Source organism: Brachypodium distachyon, chromosome 5, assembly GCF_000005505.3.
Source record: "Brachypodium distachyon strain Bd21 chromosome 5, Brachypodium_distachyon_v3.0, whole genome shotgun sequence".
NCBI classification, from domain to species: domain Eukaryota; kingdom Viridiplantae; phylum Streptophyta; class Magnoliopsida; order Poales; family Poaceae; genus Brachypodium; species Brachypodium distachyon.
Genome location: NC_016135.3, coordinates 15814394 through 15837783, shown reverse-complemented (window position 1 = coordinate 15837783; position 23390 = coordinate 15814394). Strand labels below are relative to the sequence as shown.

Sequence of the window (23390 nt, the reverse complement as noted above, 5' to 3'; positions counted from 1 at the left end):
TCTTAACATTTCACAATACTAAAATATTAAAAATTGGAGTTCAATCTTGTCTTTCTTTTTGTTTCATAATTTTAGTCTGCCGTCCTCCACCCATGCTGTGCGTCGCCGCTATCCCTATCATCCTTGCAACGCGTCGTGTAGGGATGCAAACGGGATCCCGCGAAAGTCCCGCTTTCAATTCATTTCTCAAATTTTCTATTCAAAATTTTGAGAAATGAAATAGAAGCGGATTTTCGTGGGATCCCATTTAAATCCCTAGCGTCGCGGCCGCGCCGACCCTTGGAATACTCCGGCGATGGGAAGAAGGAAACTGTATGGAGTTGGAGACGCCGATGCGGCTTGAGCTCTCGTCGCCATTGCAGGGGCGGTCCGCGGCTGCACGAATGGCACGGCCACCAAGGTGCAGAAGGTGTACTGGAGCTACCACACCAGCTACAAACTCGTCGACTGTGCCGTCACAACTCTAGTAATAATAATAGAAGCAACCCTTTTTCTTTTCTTACAATTTACCCTTGTCTTCTTATACTCCTTATTTGGAGATGAAACTTCATACATCTAAATGAGAGCATTGAGGAGTACAGGTAATCAATTTGTGCCGTTAAATAAAAAAAAATGATAGTCTAAATTAACTCCAGGTACCATAGAAGTAGATGTATCTTTTGATCCTCCTTAGTTCAAACAAATGAACTAGTTTTTTAAAAAGCTGTGTCATTTTAAAACTTTAGTTCATTTGGTTGAACTAAGCAGGATTAACCGTCAAAAACTTACGGCTCTACGTAGAAGAACGTTTCTATTTCCCCAGGCAAGCCCATTTTATGAAAAATACGCCAAACTTGGAAGGTACGTGCATGAACTTCCTGCAGCACCTTTCGCATGATGCATGACAGCGTTGAATTTTCCGTATCTTCTTACTTGCTGAGATATTTCTAATTCGAGAACACTAATTCAAGGACGAGAGAACAATCAACCGGTCTACGCTTTTTTCTGTTCAAACTTGCCGACTCCACTCCGATAGAAAGAAGAATATTTATGGCCGGTGATACACCAAATACCACCACATATACCGAACACTTTTTGGTCCTACTTTATTCTCCCTCCTCTCTACTTATCCTTCCCGAGCTCCCTTTGCAATTTTTCTAAATACGAATATACTCTAGTCTCAAGGCAGTCTTGACGAGCCCTTCGTTCATTTGAAACCAAACATCCTTAAATTCCTCTTCCTAGACAAACACAATATTTTTGTTTCTTTCCAATTTCCATTTCATTTTCCAAACAGTATTTGCAGACTCTGGAGCCTAGTTTTGAAAATGACCGGTAATCGAACCGGCGAGGCTCTCGGTTCGGTTTTTTCGGTCGAACCGCCGGTTCACCGGTTGAACCGGTCTGGCTTTTTAAGATACAAAATAATCTATTTTAACTAAATACTGAAAAAAATCCTGCGAGGTGCGCTGCAGGCGGCGCTGCGGCCAGCGCGGGGGGCGGCGAGGCGCGGCGGGCGGGCGCGGGATCCGGCGAGATGGGGAACGGCAAGTGAACCGGGGCGGTTCGAGCTAAACTGCCCGGTTCACCGGGTTTCACAAAAACCAGCCGGTTCGCCCTGTTTTTCCCGATCCACTTGGCCGTCCGGTCCAGTGCGCTAAACATACCGCTGGGAGCTGCGGTTCCGGTTTTTTCCGGTCGGACCGCAGGTCTGGTCCGGTTTTCAAAACTAAGTTCTGGAGTCAAGTCTCCCCCCAGACCCCCACTCTACCACGCCTCTCTTCTGCTCCACGCACATACACATAGAGATGGTATAGACAGTAGACCAGCCCGGTCCACAGCTTTGACTGGAAACGTGCAACCCGACCTGGCGCGTGCCTGCAGGGTCCCACCAACGTACAGGAGAAAAAACAAACGGGTGGAGAGGATCGCCTGCTCTCTCCCGAACAGCAAACAGTGTCACATGCTCGCAGCCCCGTCACGTGTCGGCCTCCTGCGGAGGGACCGGACACATAGTGGGCACACGCGGTCGCAGTGGCGCACCGGATCCCCCCGTTCACGAGGGGAGACTGTTGACTGCACCGTTTAGCTGGCGCCTGCCAGGTGGGCCCACGGGGAACGGGAACTGTGGGGGTGCGTGGACGTGCCGCACTGCTCCGACGTTTCGACACTGCGCTTTGCCTTCCTTCACCGCAATATACTGCTCCTTCCGTTTCCAGGATAACCATAATAAACGTACGAGGACAGTAATACCATGATTAGCTTGTCTTTTATTTTTTTGTGCAAAAATCCTTACGCGAATGATAGAAAACTGCAGTCGAGAACTATGACTGAAACTGCAATGGAGTTCATTTTTTATTTTACTCCGTATAAGGTAATACTAGTCGTTCATCGATGATACTCCGTATTGGGGATGGTGGGTGTACGAGGACCGCGTCCAGGAAATCCCCAGGCTCCCGCCTCACGCCGGCGTGCGTCCAGGAAGTCATGCTACCCTTTCGATGTTTGATGTTTCTATCTCCCACTAACCCCATGACCCTAGCGGAAACAAAACCCACGGTAACAAACCTACCTTCGCTCGCCGAACCGTGGGCCCCGGAAGTGTTGCTTCCCACCTGGCAGTGGCGTTACGTGGATAGCACGCGGTGACTTGGCCTTTCGCTGGACGTGTCTCCTTCACCAATTGGAACATTTTGGGTCGGAACATACACACGGTCACGGAGGCAGACCAGCGGAAAATTTTAAAAAATCTCGAGCTCACAAAACACCGGTAAAAAAAAACTTGTCTCCAGCGGCGAAGAGGAGGCGGCTGGAGGCAGAGCCGTGGCCCGTGGAAGCGGCGGCGGCGGCGCGAGGCGGGAGCTGATCGGGGCCCACCGCTAGCAAGTTTAGGAGCTCACCGGAGGCGGGAGCTGTCCGTATGCGGCGGCTTTGAGACGGGCCCACCTGACAGCTGCGGTGAGATGGTGGCGTCGGCGGATGTCCTGCGGTTGCGCCTGCGGAGGTGGTGGTGGGCGGCGGCGGTCTTCTCGGTGGTGCTGGGCGTGAGTCAGGTCGCCGCCAACACAGAGGGTGAGCCGCTTCATCAAACTTTTGTTTTCTACGGCGTACTATTTTACGGTGTCGTCCCCCATCTTGGGTTTGATGAATTAACCAATTAAGTGGTCTGTCTGTGAGGCCTTGAGCTTGTAAGTATGTCGAGGGAAAGGGAAAAAATATATCCGGTAAATGGTCTGTCTGTGAGACTGGGTATTTAGCAAGTTCCGCCGATGGGCGCGGACTGAAATTTTTCACGGGAATGGAAGGTCTAATAATCTTCTCGTTCCAGCTTTGATCAGTTGATGGATTTTGTAGGTTATTTGCTTTGTCTTCCTTCTTATGTTGTCAATTGATTATGGAAGGTCTAATAATCTTCTCGTTCCCTGTTCGGATGTTTCTCTAGGGTGAAGAAGTTTGGTCTACTCGCACATAGATGAGATTATTACTAGTTTCTGGAATAAGTTGGTCTATTTGTAGCTGGACTGGATTTTTTTTTTTACGAACCTCATCGGTGGCAGGCTATTCCTGCAATTTCATTAAGTTTGGCCTGGTTTATGAGAAAAACTAGGCAGAAAACCACACAAGCGCGGTAACCGTGCAAGACCCTGACAACAGAGAGGCTACCTAGCTAAACTAGGTCTAAGGTGCTGCCTGATGACTGCCGAAAGAACCCGTGCCTCCTGAAGCCGCAACCGCCTGCCAAAAGCCAACAACCTGTACCACCAAGTTGGATTGGATTTACAAAAATGGAATTAGCTCTGACATAATTGTTTTGCCTTATGTTTGTTCAAGCTACACTTTTGCATGCCTAAATTTTTTATAGGAAAAGGACCTTTTTCCCTTCTGAATTAATGCCAGGTAGTTAACTGGGTTTATGCTTAAAATGGTTTTCTGAATATGTTAGGGCTCTTCACGGGCTCACGGCACATATTTCATTTTTGGAGGCCAACAACGACACATGTTCATTTCTACAGATTTTTGGTAGTCATCTTTACAACAGGTTCAATTAGAGATTTTGAATACCAGTTAGCTGTGAAACTGATAGAATCACTAAATGTAACTCATGTTCTTTTGGTACTCCCTCCATCCTGATGTATAGCACTTATTCGCCGGTTCTCTATTTATGCTTGTAAATTTGTTCTGCTTTTGGTTTTACTAAAGTATCTTCTTCTGTACTAACCATATATTGTAAACAAACAAACATGTGCTGTTTATTTAAATGAGCACTGTGCCCCGCACAATTGCACATGAAACATATTTTTTATCTTTAAATTATTGTACTTGTATATCACATACTATTATGCTATTTGCAGAGCCCAGATCAATTGATGGATTATTCATATGTTATATTAGCCAAGTACACAAAATGCATTTTTTGACTGTGATCAAGATGGTCATATGTAGTTGGCAAGTAGTTCTATGTGATATAATAGGTCATTATACAGAATTTTTTAAGCCCAGTATAACTTTAACAGAAGAGCATCGAGACAGCCTTCAGTTTGTACATGAGGCGACTAACCGTTTGTACGTGATATTAATTTGATCTCTAATTTGGCAACGGAACTAAAGTTTGAGTCATGAGCTTATTGGTCGTCAGTACTGAGCTAGAATGCTGGTTGTACTGTTATACCAATATGATGAACTAAAGTTTCTATACACGCCAGTGAAGCTCTGGTCTTTCATCATATAATACAAGTATTTTGAACCGTCAAGCTAGCCATTGTTTTTTATGTGAGACAACGTGTCATTTGTTTGTGATATTAGATCAGAATTAAAGTACTGTAAAAAAACACTAATTAAAAGGACTGACTTGCTTACTGAGCACCTTAGAATTATCTTCCTAATTTATAATCAGAAATAACCATATTCTTATAAAGGTTAATGATATTGAATTGATTATACTAGAAAGTGGAATTGTAAGGGATGCCTATGTGGGTGCTGGCATGACTAAAATATCAGATTGTAAGAGGTCACAGAGCTCGAAGTTATAGTTAATAATTACTCACTGTCCACAAATATAAGCCATCTTTGACTTTTCATTGTCTCCATGGTATTGACTATGGTTTTTATCTTTTATTTTATAATATACTAGGAATAATAAAAATAACAATAACAATAATGAGGTGAAGATATATTTTGCAAGAAAAATTGTAGTGGCACTATTTTTATGTAGCTAATGTATATGCTTTACATGTATTTAATGCCCAACATACCAAAAGGTTGACCTTGGATCCCACGGCAGCTGTGTAGTTTCGCGACTACATAATTTTATAATTTTATTGCTTTATTCTTGTTAAACACACATCAATTAACATGTTTTCATATTGTTAGTCACATATTTTTCTGTACTCTAGATGTTAATTGATAGGCTAATGCTAATTTTTGCATAGCTTTTTGGAGAGAAGGGGTCATGTAAACACATTATTGAAAAAAATCACAGTATTGTATATTTTTGCATAGTTCAATATTTGTGTGCATAACATAGTGCAGAAGTAACAGTTAAATTTGTGCTTATAAAATTACCGGGACAATATTGTATATCTTTACTCCTATAAAAGACTTGTTTGGTCTCCGTTATTCCCCACATAAATAAAAATAAAAGACCCAATTGGTGGCGGTGGTCTGTCGCGTTCAGACTCTGTCATCACTTGTTGATTTGGCACAAATCATAGAGATGGGAACGAATATGGATTATATGATTTATCATAATGGAGTAGCACATCATTCTTTTTAATACTCTATGTATATTTTTAGTATGTAGCAACACACAGGTATTGTGCTACTTGTCTTAAATGAGTGCATATGTACAGTTTTGCTATCCCTGATCATGGTGGTACTTTCAATGGTAGGTGATGCTCTGTACAGTCTGCGTCAAAGCCTTAAGGATGCTAACAGTGTGCTGCAGAGTTGGGATCCGACTCTGGTTAATCCATGCACATGGTTCCATGTTACTTGTAACACTGACAACAGTGTGATCAGAGTGTAAGTTTGTATAAAATTCTCTCTAATTTACACTTGCTAAAAGTTATAAATGTGATCGTCTTGTTTATTGACCGTAACAGTGATCTTGGAAATGCACAACTATCAGGCGCATTGGTGTCCCAACTTGGGCAATTGAAAAATCTACAGTATTTGTAAGTCATCTGTGTATGATTTTATATAGTCATGCCGTAGGTCATCTGTATATGATTTTATATGTTACTGCATAAAAGCTTTGAGTCTGAACTTGCGTAATCTGCATGGGTTGGTCTTGCAGAACTTGTGATGTTCGGGAGATTTTTTGCTTAGATCCTACAATAGATTCCTCATTATATTGCTGACTTCTATTGTTTAAAGATCATTTATGGTACATTATACAAGTTTGTCCTTCTCATTCTGTATTACTTGAAACTTTTGGTGAAATTTTATTGTTATGCTTCAGGGAGCTTTACAGCAACAACATAAGTGGGACAATACCTTACGAACTTGGGAACTTGACAAACCTGGTCAGTTTGGATTTGTACCTGAACAACTTCACTGGCGTTATTCCAGACACCTTGGGGCAACTTTTGAAGTTGCGTTTCCTGTAAGAATGCCCCTTTTTAAATTAATATAAAACTGTCAATTGTGCATATCCTTTTTTTATGTACTCACAGTTCTTTGGCTATGGCCCCATACACACACAAAAAAGAACTCACGCAGGAACATACAACATATACATCATGGCACATGAGTAGATTTGTATAAACTTTATTTCGAGAAGTTCTCTTGGATTTGCATGTCTTATTAAACAATAAGGTGTTCTTGAATTTTTCTTCTTTCAAATGGCCAAGTCCACTTTGGTCTGCTTAGTTCCTTTTTGTGGCTTATTACCTCTTTTGTAGGCTTGCCTGTTGAAATGATTCTAACATACTTCTTTCTTTGAATGTCGACTTGGAAGCCGTCTTAACAACAACAGTCTTTCTGGTCAAATTCCAAATTCCTTGACCAAAATTACCACCCTTCAAGTTCTGTAAGTTGCCTGTTCTCCTATTCATATTGTATATGTATCTTAAGGATATGCTGTGGGCTTGGTGGTAACCTACGTGCAAATCAGTACATAATAATTAAAACACATTTCTGACAATCTTGCAGGGATCTCTCAAACAACAATCTCTCTGGAGAGGTTCCATCAACTGGTTCCTTTCAACTCTTTACCCCTATAAGGTATTCTCTCTCTGGATGAAAATTTGGATTCTTGCTGCATCGTGTGAGGATCACAAATGTTAATTTATTGTTGCAGTTTTGCTAATAATCTAAATCTCTGTGGCCCGGCTACTACGAAACCCTGTCCCGGGGCTCCTCCCTTTTCTCCACCGCCTCCATTCAATCCTCCAGCAACTCCTGTGGCACAAGGTGATTTGCTCAAATGATATTTCTGTGGCATTTTGGTGATTCTTCTTGAGATATACGCATACATCGATTTTCTTAAATGATCTGAATCGTAATATTTAACATGCGCTTGCTGAATTAATTCCATACCATTAGGTGACTCTAAAACTGGGGCAATTGCTGGAGGTGTTGCTGCTGGTGCTGCCTTAATATTTGCAGTCCCAGCAATTGGATTTGCATTGTGGCGGAGACGTAAACCTGAAGATCATTTCTTTGATGTCCCTGGTGGGTATTGTATATATAGCATGCTGCAGTGCATGTTATTCATTGTGTTCATCTGTATACTCTTATTTACATTCAGCGGAGGAGGATCCGGAAGTGCACCTTGGCCAGCTGAAGAGGTTCTCACTGAGGGAGCTTCAAGTTGCTAGCGATAACTTCAGTAATAAGAACATTCTAGGAAGAGGTGGCTTTGGAAAGGTGTACAAGGGGAGGCTGACAGATGGTACATTGGTAGCAGTGAAAAGACTAAAAGAAGAACGTACTCCTGGTGGTGAGCTCCAGTTCCAAACAGAAGTTGAAATGATTAGCATGGCAGTGCATAGAAACCTGCTTCGACTTCGTGGATTCTGCATGACACCTACAGAAAGGCTACTGGTCTATCCATACATGGCTAATGGGAGTGTTGCATCACGTTTGCGAGGTACCTTATTCCTTTACACTTCTTTCAAGACCCCTTTAACATTTGTTTGCATATAGTCCCTCCGTTCCATAATATAAGACACATTAGGTCTTTGATAAGACAATTGTTTGACCAAGAATTATACCATTAATACATAGTTTATATATACAAAACCATAATTATTAGTAAGTAGTATTAAAAATAAATCTGGTGATACCAATTTCATATCATATAAACCACATATCGATAAAGTAATTCTTGGTCAAAGGTTTGTCTTACGGAAACCTAATATGCCTTATACATTATGGAATGGAGGGACTATATTAATTATTTCAGTTCTGATTTATGGTACCTCTAGTAAATCTTTGGTTATTTCAGTTTTGACTTACGGTACTTATTTGTAGAGCGCCAGCCAAATGAGCCACCTCTTGAGTGGCCAAAGAGAACTCGGATTGCACTGGGATCTGCCAGAGGACTCTCCTACTTGCACGACCATTGTGATCCCAAGATCATTCATCGTGATGTCAAAGCTGCAAACATTCTCTTGGATGAAGATTTTGAGGCGGTTGTGGGTGATTTTGGACTGGCCAAACTTATGGATTACAAGGACACTCATGTAACTACAGCCGTCCGTGGAACGATTGGACATATCGCTCCTGAGTACCTATCCACCGGGAAGTCCTCTGAGAAGACAGATGTCTTCGGTTACGGGATCATGCTTCTGGAGCTCATTACTGGACAGAGGGCATTTGACCTAGCTCGTCTTGCAAATGATGATGATGTCATGCTGCTTGACTGGGTAAGCTCTGCTCTTTCTTTGAGCATACACATCAGGAGCAGCAATAGAACTCATTATTTTGTTTCCCTCACTCATGCATGTTACTCTTGTCTTTCAGTATGCATCTTAGCTGTCTGCCAGTTCTAGTTTAGGAGCTAGAGCAAATCGCTCATTGTTGGTCTCTGTTGGTTCAAAGTCCTGTAGCATGACCAAATGACAAAACAAGCTGGCACTCCCCATTCCATGTGTATTATATCATAGAAGGCTACCGTGAAAACCGAAACCTAAAGGCAATAATGTACCAATTGTGCCTGCAGGTGAAAGGGCTCTTGAAAGAGAAGAAGGTGGAGATGCTGGTGGACCCAGACCTGCAGAGCGAGTATACAGAGCACGAGGTGGAGGCGCTGATCCAGGTGGCGCTTCTCTGCACGCAAGGCTCCCCGATGGACCGGCCCAAGATGTCGGAAGTGGTGAGGATGCTGGAGGGCGACGGCCTGGCTGAGCGATGGGAGGAGTGGCAGAAGGTGGAGGTGGTCCGGCAGGAGGCGGAGCTTGCCCCACGGCACAATGATTGGATCGTTGACTCGACCTACAACCTCCGGGCGGTGGAGCTGTCCGGCCCGAGGTAACGCGAAAGAATCGACCTTGATCGAGAAGAGAAGCGCCAGCACTTGGTTGCAGAAAATTCTCAGTTTTTGTATATGACATACAGATAGCTGGTCCTACTGCTGTTAGTGGAAGATTTGATGGGGAAAATGGGTTTATCTTCTGCATCTTGGTGGCCTCTTGTAATTCTGCTGGTAAGCCACACTTGGTTGTCAGTAAAGCGGAAGGGAAGGTATACACGGCGGGGGGCAAAACTGCGACACATTGCTGTGTGAGGGCTGTGATGGCAGAACAGATTCCTGTAGTGTATTGTACGTGCACATACACTTGATCGGTGATAATGCGAAGTACCTACTCAAACTTTCTGAGCTTCCGAGTTAGCGGTTCTGACGTCTACTCCAGTCATCATTTACTCTTGTTTTTTACTAAAAGATAAGAACCTCCCGCCGTCTGGAATCATATACAACACTGATTGCCAATCTCAGGGCACACTAATTTTTACATACAGAACGAACCACAAGGTTCACTCTGAACACTAGATTACCAAGGAGCGCAAAATTAACCAGATGCCATATAAAAGCGAGTAGTCCGGCCGTCGTTCATGGCATCACTGCCATATGCCCGCGTTGAAGATTACGGTGGGAGAGCTGCTGACGAGAGTGTCGGGACGCGGAAGAACCTGCCGCGACACATGCATCGGTAGGCGACGGGGCACGACTCGGAGGCCAGGGCGCACCGGAAGCTCACCATGACCCGCTTGCAGGGGGCGCACGGCCCGCACGCGTGCTCGCAGTCCGGGAGCCGCGACCCCGTCACCGCCCTCTCTGCTTCCTTCTGCGTCTGCTCCTCCTCTTCCTGGCCCTGCCGCTCCTGACGGGATGCTGGTGCCTGGCCTGCAGACTGTGTCATCTTACAACCAGGTCCAGGTGGCAGCAGGGCGTTATCAGCTGAACCCGACGCACCTGCATGAGGCAATACGATTACATTAAACTAAAAATCACCGCAAGAATTATGAAACGGAAAGAATACATTCTAAGTGCTCTGACGGATACATGACGTGTTAGAGTCTAGCCAGTTGCTGCATGGCATGCCATGTCATCTGCTACTAAGTAAATATCACAAGTCTACCAAGAACAGGGTATTACAAGGTTTCGAAGAAGACCGAAAATTTAACCCTCAGTACACGTACGGGACGACGATCAACTTACTTGGTGTTGCTCTGACGCCATGGGTCACGCACGAGCCCATGGCCAGCACAAGGACCAGCACGAGCGCCCTCCGAACACCAACGCGAGTAAACCTCCTCATAAACCGGTGCCAAAAGAAATCACACTACAGCATATATGGTAGATCAAGGGACTGACGATTGAAGAGGAGCAAGGTATGTGAGGGGAGAAGCAGAGCAAGCCAGCAGAGCGAGAGTACGATGAGCTAGGCGAGGACCGGGAGCGCGTATATATACACTGCGCGCGCGCGTGTAAGATCAAGCGGTCATAAATAAACAGTGGAAACGGCCGGCGGCTCACAGGATCCTCGATAGGGATTCACATGGAACCCGACCGGCCGGCCTTGTGCGCGCAGCCGACGAACACGAAGACGGGGAGGAGGAGGAGTAGATGCGCTGCTATGCGCGCATGCGTGTGATGGAGAGCAATGACGGAGCGTTGCTTCGATCGGCAATGTATTTATGGCTTCGTCGCCAAATTGCTGGGCGTCGGAGGAATACAGTTATTGCGAGCAGCTGGGCGTCGCTTCCCGTGGATACCTATATGTTACACTACTCTGTACTGTAACACTGCTCTGAATTCCTGAACCTGAACGCGATCGAGTATAGAAAATACTCTGCTGGCGCGTCTTGGTTTGGTTTGGTTAATTAATGTGCAACTCTAGTCAAGCTGAACCGTGCGCGTGGCAGCGATGCACCTGCGAACTGTGCCTGCGATTGTTTAATAGCGCGCATGTAAGCTGCATGCATGGACCGGCTGCTAGCACGCCGACGTATCTGACACTACGAAAATTCTTCTTTGGATCCGCCTGACACGGAGATGACACTTGTTTCATGTGCATGGATGTAATGGGATGAATTGGACCGAAGGTTTTTCTGTCTTCTGATGCACAGTTATACTCCAGTGATCTCGAATCTGTGACTGAGCTCTTGGAGCAACAGTGTAACTCAGGTATTGGATTAGAACTATAAGTCGAAGGACGTCGTCGTTGCCATGGACATGGAGGCTGAGTTAGTGCTGATACGAGCTTAGTATAGCAAATTGCGATATATCAAAACAGATAAGATCCAGTTATTATAACCCATTATTGTCTTAGTGTAACAACCCGGATCCGTGGCGCAATGGTAGCGCGTCTGACTCCAGATCAGAAGGTTGCGTGTTCGATTCACGTCGGGTTCAATACCCCGAACTTAATCCGGATTTCATTTGTTTTTCAATTTATTACGCAGCGTCATCAGGGATTCAGCCATTCAGGGGTTACCGAGTTGTTTTTACTAGGATGTCAATGGACAGTCAAAATATGGATATCCAGCCCATGGATCGGGTTTTCGATCATGGACATTCAGGCATGGATACCCGTCAACTCGTGGAGCGGGCATGAATATCATATTTGATCTATGGATACCCGGTATTTATTAAAATAAATAAATTATTGACATGTGAATTCACTACTCGATAGATGTATCTTCTGTTACTGCAATAAAACATTATCTCCGTTCCGAAATAAATGACGTGGATCTCTATAGATAAATGACATGGATTTGTATACATTCTTATACAAATCCACGTTACTTATTTCGGGACGGAGGGAGTACTTCGTAAGTTTATATGTAAGTTTATATGGTCTTTTGGTTAATATAAATTATACTAGTACAGTGTCCGTGCGTTGCCACGGTCTCTTAGTGCGTTTGGTTTGCCATCAAGCAAAAGTGGATATGGATAGCCATTGATGGCATGTATAAAGATTTTTTTTTCTGTGTTTGGTTGTCTAACATGGATGCGCCAGGTTGCTGTTTGGTTTCTAATTAACATGGATGAGCTGAACTGTGGTAACATTTGCGTGTCAAAATGATATTACCTCCTCAATATAATGATAATGGATAAATTTTTCCAAGAAATACAACATTGATATGCGTACATGACACAACAACATAAGTCACCATTATTACCAACATAAACAACAGAGAAGAGAAGGGGGAGGGGTCAGTCAGAACAGAAAAAGATAGAGATAGAGACAGGGAGAGACGAAGAACGACAGAGAAATGGAAGTGGAGGAGTCACGCGCGGTCGGTGCATGACCAGCTCCTGGACGATGGGGTGCACCGAGGAAACGCCTCCCGCGGGTCTACAGCCATTGCCCCCTCACCAAGCTCCTATGTTGGTCGCCTCGTGCGGGAGGGAGCAACACCGATGACAGGCGGGAGCGGCGCCCGTGCGGCAGAGAAGAGCAGCGTCGACGGCAAGAGGGAGCGGCGCTGGTGGAGCAGACATGAGACACGTCGGTGGCGGGACGTAGCGGCGCACGCGTGACAGAGCAGAGCAACGCCGAAGTAGGGGTGGAGAAGTGCCGGCCGCGGGCGGAGGGAAGGCAGGAGGAGAGGGAGGGGGACGTCAGCCACAAGAGGTCGGGAGGAAGAGGAGTAGAGGTGCAACGGTATTTTGGTCGGGGAGAGATATGGGGAAGCAGACGCATATTTGCAGCATAGCCCATATAATTTGGACCGCGGGTTGAATTAACAAAAACTTGAGGTGGCAAATTGCAAAGTTCACGGATGGACGACGACGAAGGAAGCGTTCCTCCCTTTATTATTTGGGTAGAAATCGGTGATAGGTCATCCACGTAAATTTCATCTATTGAGGTATTTTGAGCAGGAATATCTTATTTTTGGATTATTATTATTATTGTTGAACACAGAGTAATATACTCCCTCCGTCCCAAAATAAGTGACGTGGATTTGTATAGATTCTTATGCAAATCGACGTCACTTATTTCAGGATGGAGGGAGTATATGTTTAGTAATCCAATGAGCTTTCGCATAGTTATGCATATGATTTTTTCCATGTAAACTCCGTCACACCTTAAAATTTATCCTGGGTCCACCACGAATTTGAGTTACTTATTGGACGGAGGGAGTATATTGCATGGATATGGATAATACATGAGTATCCGGATAACCGGTGAATATGGATGCGGATATTGTTTTGCATCCACGGATATTTTCGTGGATGGATAGTTGGTTCGGCGATGTGTATGGATATGGATATGGATTTGGTTGACCCGTTCAGACCCGCCGTGTTGCCATCCTGAGTTTTTACAGACGGGCTAGTAATGTAACTTTGCATTTAGCCCCTTAAGTTTCGGGACATATATATTCTTCCCGAAACCAAATTCCTAAATCCTTAGCCCAATTAGTTCCTATCTCTCCCCCCGAGACCACTGGTCCGACTGCTGCTTGATCAGTCTAATTTTCTCCATCTCTGCCCCTGATCTCTCTTCGTTCTCCATCTCTCCCTTTTGATCCGTTGCCATAGTTGAGAGGCGACACAAGAGGACGACCCTCACTTTCCGATGGTGAAATGTGCGTCATGCGGGCGAAGGATAGCAAGTGTGCACACCTCCAAAAAGACGACAACTTTTTTTGAAAAATTTCTTCAAGTGCTGCATGTTTTCACCCTTCAAGTTATCATATTTTTCCTTCTGTTTTTTTTGGCACGCTCTATATTTTTAAAAAAATACCTTCTTCTTTGTATGAGAATCACGTGAAGGGTTGCTTCGTTTCGACAATGTGATTAAGTTATTAAGAGGTGTGCTTGTGCAGTGTGGGCATGTGAAGTGGTGTGTACTCGTGTGTGTATCATAAATTTAATCCAATAATTAAAAACAGTTTATGATAGATAAACAGAATTAATATAACACATCATGGTACGGCCCAAGATTAACATAAAGAGGAAATAGTACGATCTGCTGTTTGTGTATGGTTGAGCACCAAGTATGCCATGTGGCCAGATCATGCTGCACGAGTAGCAATTCTTGGGGAGAAGAACATGCATGATCGTGCGACCAGCATTTTCTCGTGCCGGTGCATTCTGTTTTTCTTTATCTCATTCGTTTTCTCAAATCTCGTCGTGACACTTGTAACAATCCGAGTACGTAGTAGACGACTAACGCTAAACTGTATTCTATTTGGCACACACGCCAAGTCGCCCACCGACCAGCGATGGCTACTCCAGATGCTTTGTTTCTTAACACCTTTTTTAGTGCATATCAGATATTTTAGAGGGAACTGTGTTAATACATTATGTATTACATCAACCAATTATCGATTATAGTATATTTTATTTTCGTTAAGATTATGTAAGGCTAATTGAATTATGAGTGGGAGTATAGAGACGATATATCAAATAAGGAACAATTTTATCATCTTTTCTCATTAATTCTTCATCACATAGCAAAAATTTAATGTGAAAAACCACGAGACGAAGAGGAGTCGTCAATCCGTCCCTCCATTGCATAGTCAAAACGGCAGAAAGCTCGGTGCCTCGTGCCCCACATGGCTAGGGAGATTCTGGTTAATCCACATGGAAGGACTGTCCATGCTGAAAAAAGAATCTGATATAAGTGAGTTGACTAGGCTAGTTGTACACTTGTACTTGAACCTGTCCTCTCCAGCCACGTGCAAATACAAATGGTCAAATGTGAAATGTCCCAGCTAGTTCAGGTTTATTTTATGTCCTCCGTGAAACAGATTGGATCCAAGACTTGTATCAAATAAATATAAGTCTAAATGTATGGCTCTACACCTAGTCAAGATTAATTTGATAACTAATGAGCTACAATATCATCTAATTTGAGGGCTGTGCAAAGGTAGGGTCAACTACACTCCCTAACATTAACAACCTACACCCTGCACTGTGCAGCCAAGTTGAAAATGAGGTATTCAACGCTGGCAAGGTTTAAGAATCAACAATACAGGTTCATTCTTTGGGAGCTTTTTTACGGTACCCGGGATTAATACGAGCCCTCCATTTCGTTCGATCGAACGGATGTGTTTAGTTAGCACTCCAACATAAACACAAGGGAGTACCACATAAAAAAACTCAGGAGTACCATGAGTTTAAGGGTAGAAACGTAATCTGAAATTTAATTCTTGCCGGAGTTTAGGGCTAACAGTTTAATTCTCGCCGGAGTTTAATTAGACCACGCCATGCGCCTACGATGAGAGAGGCATGAGAGAGGCACCCTGGAGATGCACCGGATTAATTCTTCAAGTATGGCCTAGCTACTCTCTTGCTCGCGGTCTCACGGATGCTCGCTCCACCTACCATTAATTGATGGCGTGTGAAGGATCCCAGTGGCTGCGGCTACAAGCATCAATCTGATCTAAATGTGACTGATTTGATCGAGGTTCATGGCAGAGCTCATCTTTCCTGCATGCGTTCCAATCTGAATAGATGTTTGGATCATGGATGTCTACCGCCATGGTCGCAGTGGTGGCGAGGGAGCCCAAATACACGTCATCGTTGGTCGGGAGAGTAACGAGATGTGGGCGGCCATGCGCGATCTCGGGCGGCGGCGACGCCATGAACGCCAAGTTCCAGATCAATTAGGAAATAATTAGTCCTTTAGATGAGAGAAAATACCACAAATACCCTTCTAAATCAATGGCTGGATTTGATTGATACTCCACTTTTTATTATGGAGTACCAAGGTACCATAAAAAAGCTCTTCTTTGGCGCTTGTTCGCCATCTTCACCCTACGCAGACGAAGAGGAGCCCTAAGAGAACCTCTTTCTCTTAGCCGACCCAGTTTCCCCTTGGCCGCCTCCCCTCTCGCCTGCTCCCCCGTGTGGCCATGGCGCCGCCCCCTCCCCCCGCGGACCCTTCCCGGCCGGATCTGGCTGCGCTGCCGCTAGTGCGCCTACTCCCCCGTGCCTGCTTCCCCGTGCGGCCATGGCACTGCCCCTCCTCTCCTGCCGGATCCGGCCACGTCCGGAACTCCACCGGCCCGCTATCGTGCGCGCCCTGTAGAAGCCAGGTGATTTCTTTTTTTGCAAATCAATAAAAATTAAAACCTAAAGTAAGAAAATAAAAGCAAAAGCTCAAAAAATAAAAACAAAAGGCGAGGCGACCGAATCGAGGCTGTGCCCGCCGCTTGACGGCTTGAGAGAAGAAGCGGCAGCTGCTCGTCAGGAAAAGGCGCTGCAAAACCTCGACGCCGGTCTAAGCCTCCGCGCCGCCGCAGGCGGCCAGCATGACGAGGAGGACAAGGATGTAGGGATGCAAACGGGATCCCGCGAAAGTCCCGCTTCTATTTCATTTTTCAAATCTTCTATTCAAAATTTTGTTCAGAATTTGAATAAGAGATTTGAAAATTGAACTAGAAGCGGGACTTTGGCGGATCGGTTTGCACCCTTGCAAGGATGGCTGATGCGGCCACGAGGGCTACATTAGGATCCTGCACTCCTTTTCTTAAAGCACGTCAGAGACAGATGCGCACAGCCAGCTAAGTCACGATCGCCCAGCATATACACAAGCGCAATCCCCATTGCGTGCAAACTGCAAAGTACTGCCTGGCTATTGAAAAATCATTAAAGTCCGACCACAACCCCAAAATGATCATGAGCTCGACCTCATCTATAAAACCTTGCCTTAACCGGGGCTTCTCAGACTCGTCCAACTGACCGGTCAAATTCCCCAACGCCACGCGGTCTTTTTGCCACAGCTGAAGAAACTACACTTCTGTCTTCTCCTCCCGCGCCTGCTCTGCTCATGGCCGGTTAGTGCTCTCTCTTGCTTATCTCCCTCGTCACCCTACAACCTCGCTCGCGCGGGGCGAGTGAGTGAATCACCGTTTTAATTCTTTTGTCACTGTCACCAGGTCGACGCCTCCAATGGTCGGCAGCCGCGCTCCTCCTGCTCTTCCTTGTCGCCGGGGCCGGAGCGGCGGCGGCGGGGACCGGGCGCAGGGAGGTGGTGACCTCGCCGCACGGCGCCGTGGCGGCGGACGACGGCCGGTGCTCGAGGATCGGGCGTGACGCACTCCGCGCCGGCGGCACCGCCGTGGACGCCGCCGTGGCCACGTCCCTCTGCGTCGGCGTCGTCAGCCCCGCGTCGAGCGGCGTCGGCGGGGGCGCGTTCATGCTCGTCAGGCTCGCGGACGGCACCGCCGTCGTCTACGACTCCCGCGAGACCGCGCCGCTGGCCGCCTCAAAGGTGAGTACTAGCTGTGTGAAGAGTCCTCCTTAAGACTTAAGATTGACTTGCACGTACGGTGGCTTACTTGCTAGCAGTATCTACCTATTCAACCAAGCTGATTAACTCGAAGTACTCGGAGCTATCTAATTACAGGGCCTGGTCAAATCGATAACTTATTAGGAGCATTTTCTCGCCTCTCTTTGTCAACGCTAGTGCTAGCTAGAGTGGCTCTCAAACTTGCATACCAATAATGTGAAAATGTCGTCAAATGGATAGAGCTAGTAACGAATTATCAGAAAAAAATTCAGCACAAACAGGATCAGCCGCACCCTCCTTTAGGTGGTTAACTCACATGGTTGGTGTGCCTTTCTGGATCTGGTATATATATATATATATATATATAATGGTTACAACTCGCAAACAACATATACAGAGCATGGATCAGAAGCTAGCCATCGATCCCCTAGCTGCTCCGTGATACTAGTCTTAAGAGATGTTAAGCTAATGCTAATTAATTTAGCCATTGAGGGCTTGGTATCAGTGTATGTATGTGCACACACACACACACACGCTTATAATGTTGCTTCTGGTGGGGATGCCTTGGAGTGACGGGAAGAACCGAAGAAGGATATGATCGAGCAATGACCCGTCGCTAACCATTCGCGTGGAGGTTAAGCTAGCTACATAGTGGCGCCATGTTCAATGCCGTCCTTGTCTCTTCTCTCCTCGTGACCAGTGGAAAGGAAGCGATATCCACGCTATCGCACACCCACTTGTATTTGGCCATCTGGGTGTCCAAGCTAGCGCGCGTGCCTGCCTTTAGCTGGCTAGTTCCCGGGCCGATGTTGCAACACGGGATCCGGAAGGCCAAAACGAATATGTCCATCCATGTTACGCCGGCCGGCGTTGAGCCTGATGTTGCGATACAAACAACCATATCCCGTTCGCCGTAGCCTCGATTGCTATTCTTTTGTCAGTGTGGTAATGTACAGCAACAAGATCCACGTTCATGCTAGTCTGCCACTGCTGGTGGCCTACTTGATCGTCACATCCTACCTACTACTCAGTATGCATGATTCCACACGAAAGAGGAATACAAGCCGGTCTTTTGCTGAAAACAAACATGTGCTAGATGAGATTAGTTTTATGCTAGTATGATATTAATTCCCAGGCCTTGATTCCAAGAGTATGCCATCCTGATCGAGCACGTGATTTCTCGCCCAGGTTACAGTTCAGGAATCTGCCCAGAGTTGTACTTAATTATGTTAGTCTATCAGTTCTGCTCGCCACTTGATTAAAAAAGGGATCGAATCACGAACTTGTCTAGAGATCTCAACTGCACGTGCTGTGCATTTTCAGGACATGTACGGTGGCAACACGACGCTGAAAGCAAGGGGCGCGCTCTCCATCGGGGTCCCGGGGGAGATCGCGGGTCTCTACGAGGCATGGAAGCGCCACGGCAAGCTCCCGTGGAAGCAGCTGGTGATGCCGGCCGCGAAGCTCGCCAGTGCGTTCAGGGTGTCGCCGTACTTGCGGATGCAGATGGAGGCGACCAGAGCTGGCATCCTCGCAAATGCCGGGATCCGGACCGTGTACACCGGCTCCAACGGGGACATCCTCAAGGTCGGCGACTTGTGCCGCAACGATAAGCTCGCCAGGACGCTCCGGGCCGTCGCGCGGAGAGGGCCCGGCTTGTTCTACAGGGGCTCGGTGGCGAGAAGACTGGTGAAGGATGTGAGGGAAGCTGGTGGGATCATGACGATGGAGGATTTGAAGAAGTATCAGGTTAAGGTGCGGCGCCCACTCTCGCAGCGTGTCATGGGGCTCACCGTGCTGAGCATGCCTCCTCCTTCTGCTGGTGGCGCCGGGCTCATGCTAGTAAGTTTTTACATGTACTTTATCTTTATCTTGTTTACTGTTTTTTTTGTAAGCAGCATTAACTTTTGATTGAAATTTGATGCATTGCTGCTATATCAGGATATGATAAGAAAACAAAAGAGAAGTGACTAGCTGTTTCGTTGAGAAAGATATAAACCATGCTTGAATTTATTGGTTTTAAATGTTTGTGATAAATTATTTTTTTCCAAACGACCCTATGATCGGCTTCCATTATCGAGATAACGGAAAATAGCAGTTCACCCCAACACAGAGTCTTAAATGCACTTGCCGCAGCTACGCTAGCAAGAACACACCCGAAAGTAAGAAAAATGCAACGGAAAGGAATATTTACCGCATCTTAGTTTGCGATAAATATGCATGTTGCAAGTAGAAAGATAGATAATTTTTTGCAATTCTGGACCAAATAGCATTTTAGCAAATGCGATATCCTTTCAAAAGAAACTTTTAAAAGGAGACAAGAGCATTTTCAGTGTGAGAGAGGGATAAGCGCTGCAAGAAAGATTGCATTCAGGTGAAGCTGTCTCAGTCGTCATACATTCAAAGAAAATGAAATGTTCTGATGGTTGCAATTTTTTTCCCATGTTACGAATATCTTGATACCCTTAGCTATGAAGGAAAAAAAAATCTATTTCAACCGGCCTGAATGGTGGTCCATTAATAGAATTGGCTACACTTAGACGTGTCATGTTTTTTTCTATTTCGGATGTTAATCTTTGTTGCTACTCTTTTTGACCTGTGAACAGTAGCACATTTACTTATCTTGGTAATAAAAGTGGCTTTGTGCTTCACTCGATGGAGAGGCTGGGGATTTCCTCCTTTTCGGAAAACAAAACTCTACATAACTTATATGATTGATCCATCAAATTAATGTAAGAAAAACGTCTAAATTTGATCCCCTTGTAAAAGACATATCGGTAGTTCCATACACGTGAGCACGTGGTAGTCTACTTAGGAAAAAAATGAGAAAAGTTATAAATACGAAAAGTTTTAAAACATTCTATATCTTTACCATGGATTCAAGGAAGTTTATAACGCATAGTATCTATAAAACATCATGGAAAACCATGGATTTTGATAAAAATTCAAGATTATTTTTTCTATATTCTATCTTTATTCATTTTAAAAAATAGTTTATCGAGTAATATTTTGTTTTATATTTAAAAATTCTCTTTATCTGTAAAATTGTCTACTGTTAATTTTTTCCTTCGTGTTTTTACTTTTGATTGTAAATTTTGATTTTAAGAATTTGTTTCAATATTTTTTCTTATATAAAACTATTACCATTATTTACTATTTATTAGAAGGATTTTATCTATTTCCATGATTTGTCTACTATTTGGCTGAGCTTTTCCAAAAATATTAAAATTCCAATGTTCTTTTTTCTCCATATTTAAACATCTGCTGACAAAAACGCCGGTTTTTCATTGTTAGAACCACCTTTAATGAGGCAAGAGACTGAATCTAGATGCTTTTTTTACACCATGGAACAATAAATAATCGGTATAGAGTTGAGGGACCAACTTAGACATAGCCAATAGTTGAAGTACCATACATTGACCTTTTCCTTTACTTTTATCATAAACTTTCCTAATTACCTTTTCTAGGAAACACTTATATTTACTTTTTCCTTTAATCAACGAACAGGTTTTGAACATCCTTGCTCAGTATGGAATTTCTGGCGTTTCTGGCTCTCCTGGGATTCATCGCATTGTAGAATCCTTGAAACATTACATGGCTATAAAGATGAACCTTGGAGATCCGGACTTTGTTAATGTTAGTGATGTTATCTCTGATATGCTTTCTCCCAAGTTTGCTGCTGAGCTGAAGAGAACGATTTATGATAACATGACATTTTCCCCTCAACATTATGGTGGAAGGTAAAGTGCTTCCTTTTTCAAACCCTACTTTACTGTTCAAATGAAACTACCAGGAATGTGTCTTTTATTTTCAGGAAAGAGCTATAAACAGATTAATCAGACGTTGAAATCTTGTGGAAAAAACATTTTCCATTTTAATGATAGGAATGTTTCTGTCAGCTATTATTTGCTTCTGAATTTGTTCGAATTCTAACTATCAAATCATGTATATATGTCTTCAGTAACAACAAATAGATGGTATATTGTGTGTAACCTGAAGAAAAGCATACATGTCTTAAACCAAGCTTTCAGGTTTCTTAGCTTGAAGAAAATCTCAAGAAAAGAAAGCATGTCCTGTCTGAACTTTTATGTGGCACAATTTTTGTCTGAACTCTATCTGGTCAGTAGCATTTCGTTCTTTCTGGACATATCTGGCACTAAACTAGGATTTATGATCAAATGACCCGGATAGTACCATAAACCTGAACTTCTGAATGCACACCATCAGCAACCATTCCCCGATTCAGGACTAAAAGCCGTACCAATCCGCCCTGACCAACTTCCGTTTTTCAGGTGGAACATCCTTCAGGACCATGGAACCAGCCACCTGTCAGTGGTCGACGGCGAGAGAAACGCCGTCTCCATGACAAGTACTGTCAACTCCTATTTCGGGTCCCTGATCCTGTCCCCGAGCACAGGTGTTCTGCTCAACAACGAGATGGACGACTTCTCCATGCCGGCCAACACCTCTGCCAACTCTCCACCGTCAGCTCCCGCCAATTTCGTCAGCCCTCTGAAACGCCCTCTCTCTTCCATGTGCCCGACCATCGTTCTCAAGGTTAGTTGTTGTTGTTGTACAAGAAGCATTGGGCATTGCAAATCCCAATGGAAGTCGATTAAGGAGATCTGAACAGTGAGATGTAAATTTTCTGAAAAGTCTGAAGGTCCTGACCGTTTTCTTCCTATATCTCTCAAAGGATGGGAAGCTGAAGGCTGTGGTCGGTGCCAGCGGTGGAAGCATGATTCCTGCCGGGACGCTCGAGGTGTTCCTCAACCACTTTGCTAAGAAAATGGATCCATTGTCTTCTGTCATGGCGCCGCGGGTTTACCACCAGGTCTCTCATTCTAATACTCTGTCTTTTTTAAGTCTTCGTTTTAACCGCACAGAAGGAGGGTACCTCCACACCACCTCCAGAATCTTCTCACCTTGGTTGCTTGCCGTGGTTGCAGCTGATTCCGAACGTGGTTCAGTACGAGAACTGGACGACGGTGAGCGGCGACCACTTCGAACTCGACGCAGCGACGAGAGCTGACCTGCGGAAGAAAGGCCACGTCCTGGCGCCGCTCGCCGGGGGAACCATAACTCAACTCTTGGTGCACAATATCGAGACCCGCGGGGACCTCACCGCCGTGAGCGACCCGAGGAAAGGCGGCTTCCCGGCGGGCTACTGAACTTCCTTTTTTAAATTTCGTTTTTCTTAGGGAAGACGTACTACAAGATGCTGTCCCAGAGAGTTCGTCCGCGTGCTACACGTGCTATTCTTGTATTGGTTCATGGAGTTCATTTACTCCATACTCCAGAAGCAAATACTTGTCCAATATTCTGTACAGGGTCTGTCTATACACTAGGCGCTGTCTATACACTAGGCGCCTGTTTTTCATAACAAAACAGACGCCTATTTTGAGAAACAAAACCAGTCGCCTGGTTTCTGACACAAAAGCAGGCGACTATTAGTTGAGTAGAAAGCAGTCACTTGAAACAATGAAGGTCAAAACACAAGATACATGCATATAACCAGTCGCCTGATCATTGAACAAATAGCAGTCACATTGGCGGTCTTCTGAACTTTTGAGTGACAAATTCAAACCAAAAAATTCATGTTCTGGACTGAGTCCATAATGAAACATATTAAGTAAGAACATTATCTTCATTTACAAATCCAATTCTTGCGAATACACAACAAATCATTCATTTCTAGAATAGTTACTTACAAATTCA

At 44.8% G+C, this 23390-nt stretch overlaps 3 protein-coding genes and 1 non-coding gene across 6 annotated transcripts; 3 read left to right on the top strand and 1 right to left on the bottom strand.

The window, feature by feature from the left end:
- Positions 1–2714: 2714 nt before the first annotated feature.
- On the top strand, positions 2715–9799 carry LOC100843313 (LRR receptor kinase SERK2). Its single transcript, XM_003579841.4, has 11 exons — positions 2715–3051; positions 5868–6000; positions 6081–6152; positions 6440–6583; positions 6938–7009; positions 7132–7203; positions 7280–7392; positions 7525–7653; positions 7730–8071; positions 8455–8849; positions 9146–9799. The coding sequence occupies exons 1-11, from the start codon at positions 2943–2945 to the stop codon at positions 9455–9457; spliced, it is 1893 nt and encodes a 630-aa protein (XP_003579889.1). The 5' UTR covers positions 2715–2942; the 3' UTR covers positions 9458–9799.
- On the bottom strand, positions 9703–11007 carry LOC104585349 (protein EPIDERMAL PATTERNING FACTOR 2). The gene is made up of 2 exons (XM_010241682.3): positions 10643–11007; positions 9703–10396 (listed from the first exon to the last, which is right to left on the bottom strand). Exons 1-2 carry the CDS (start codon positions 10740–10742, stop codon positions 10068–10070), a joined length of 429 nt encoding a protein of 142 aa, XP_010239984.1. The 5' UTR covers positions 10743–11007; the 3' UTR covers positions 9703–10067.
- A 760-nt stretch (positions 11008–11767) lies between these two features.
- On the top strand, positions 11768–11839 carry TRNAW-CCA. The gene has a single exon. It is a non-coding gene; the product is annotated as a tRNA-Trp (tRNA).
- Positions 11840–17051: 5212 nt separating this feature from the next.
- Positions 17052–23130, top strand: LOC100844645 (glutathione hydrolase 1). Of its 3 annotated transcripts, XM_003581259.4 has the most exons (7): positions 17052–17217; positions 17320–17654; positions 18996–19514; positions 21180–21412; positions 21965–22229; positions 22369–22506; positions 22622–23130. In XM_003581259.4, the coding sequence occupies exons 1-7, from the start codon at positions 17211–17213 to the stop codon at positions 22841–22843; spliced, it is 1719 nt and encodes a 572-aa protein (XP_003581307.2). In that variant the 5' UTR covers positions 17052–17210; the 3' UTR covers positions 22844–23130. The 3 variants fall into 3 exon arrangements, with proteins under 3 accessions (XP_003581307.2, XP_024311359.1, XP_014751344.1); XM_024455591.1 differs by lacking the exons at positions 17052–17217; positions 17320–17654 and adding an exon at positions 18700–18860; XM_014895858.2 differs by lacking the exons at positions 17052–17217; positions 17320–17654 and adding an exon at positions 18742–18900.
- The last annotated feature ends 260 nt before the right edge of the window (positions 23131–23390 follow it).

What these genes read in the sequence shown, in the direction of transcription:
- LOC100843313 (XM_003579841.4), top strand. Translation starts at nt 2,943, where the DNA reads ATGGTGGCGTCGGCGGATGTCCTGCGGTTGCGCCTGCGGAGGTGGTGG. An exon ending in ATTACCACCCTTCAAGTTCT is followed by an intron (nt 7,010 to 7,131) that starts GTAAGTTGCCTG and finishes ACAATCTTGCAG; the next exon opens with GGATCTCTCAAACAACAATC. An exon ending in ATGTCATGCTGCTTGACTGG is followed by an intron (nt 8,850 to 9,145) that starts GTAAGCTCTGCT and finishes TTGTGCCTGCAG; the next exon opens with GTGAAAGGGCTCTTGAAAGA.
- LOC100844645 (XM_003581259.4), top strand. An exon ending in GTGGCGCCGGGCTCATGCTA is followed by an intron (nt 19,515 to 21,179) that starts GTAAGTTTTTAC and finishes ATCAACGAACAG; the next exon opens with GTTTTGAACATCCTTGCTCA. An exon ending in CCTCAACATTATGGTGGAAG is followed by an intron (nt 21,413 to 21,964) that starts GTAAAGTGCTTC and finishes TCCGTTTTTCAG; the next exon opens with GTGGAACATCCTTCAGGACC.
- LOC104585349 (XM_010241682.3), bottom strand. Translation starts at nt 10,742, where the DNA reads ATGAGGAGGTTTACTCGCGTTGGTGTTCGGAGGGCGCTCGTGCTGGTC. An exon ending in TGGCGTCAGAGCAACACCAA is followed by an intron (nt 10,397 to 10,642) that starts GTAAGTTGATCG and finishes TGCCTCATGCAG; the next exon opens with GTGCGTCGGGTTCAGCTGAT.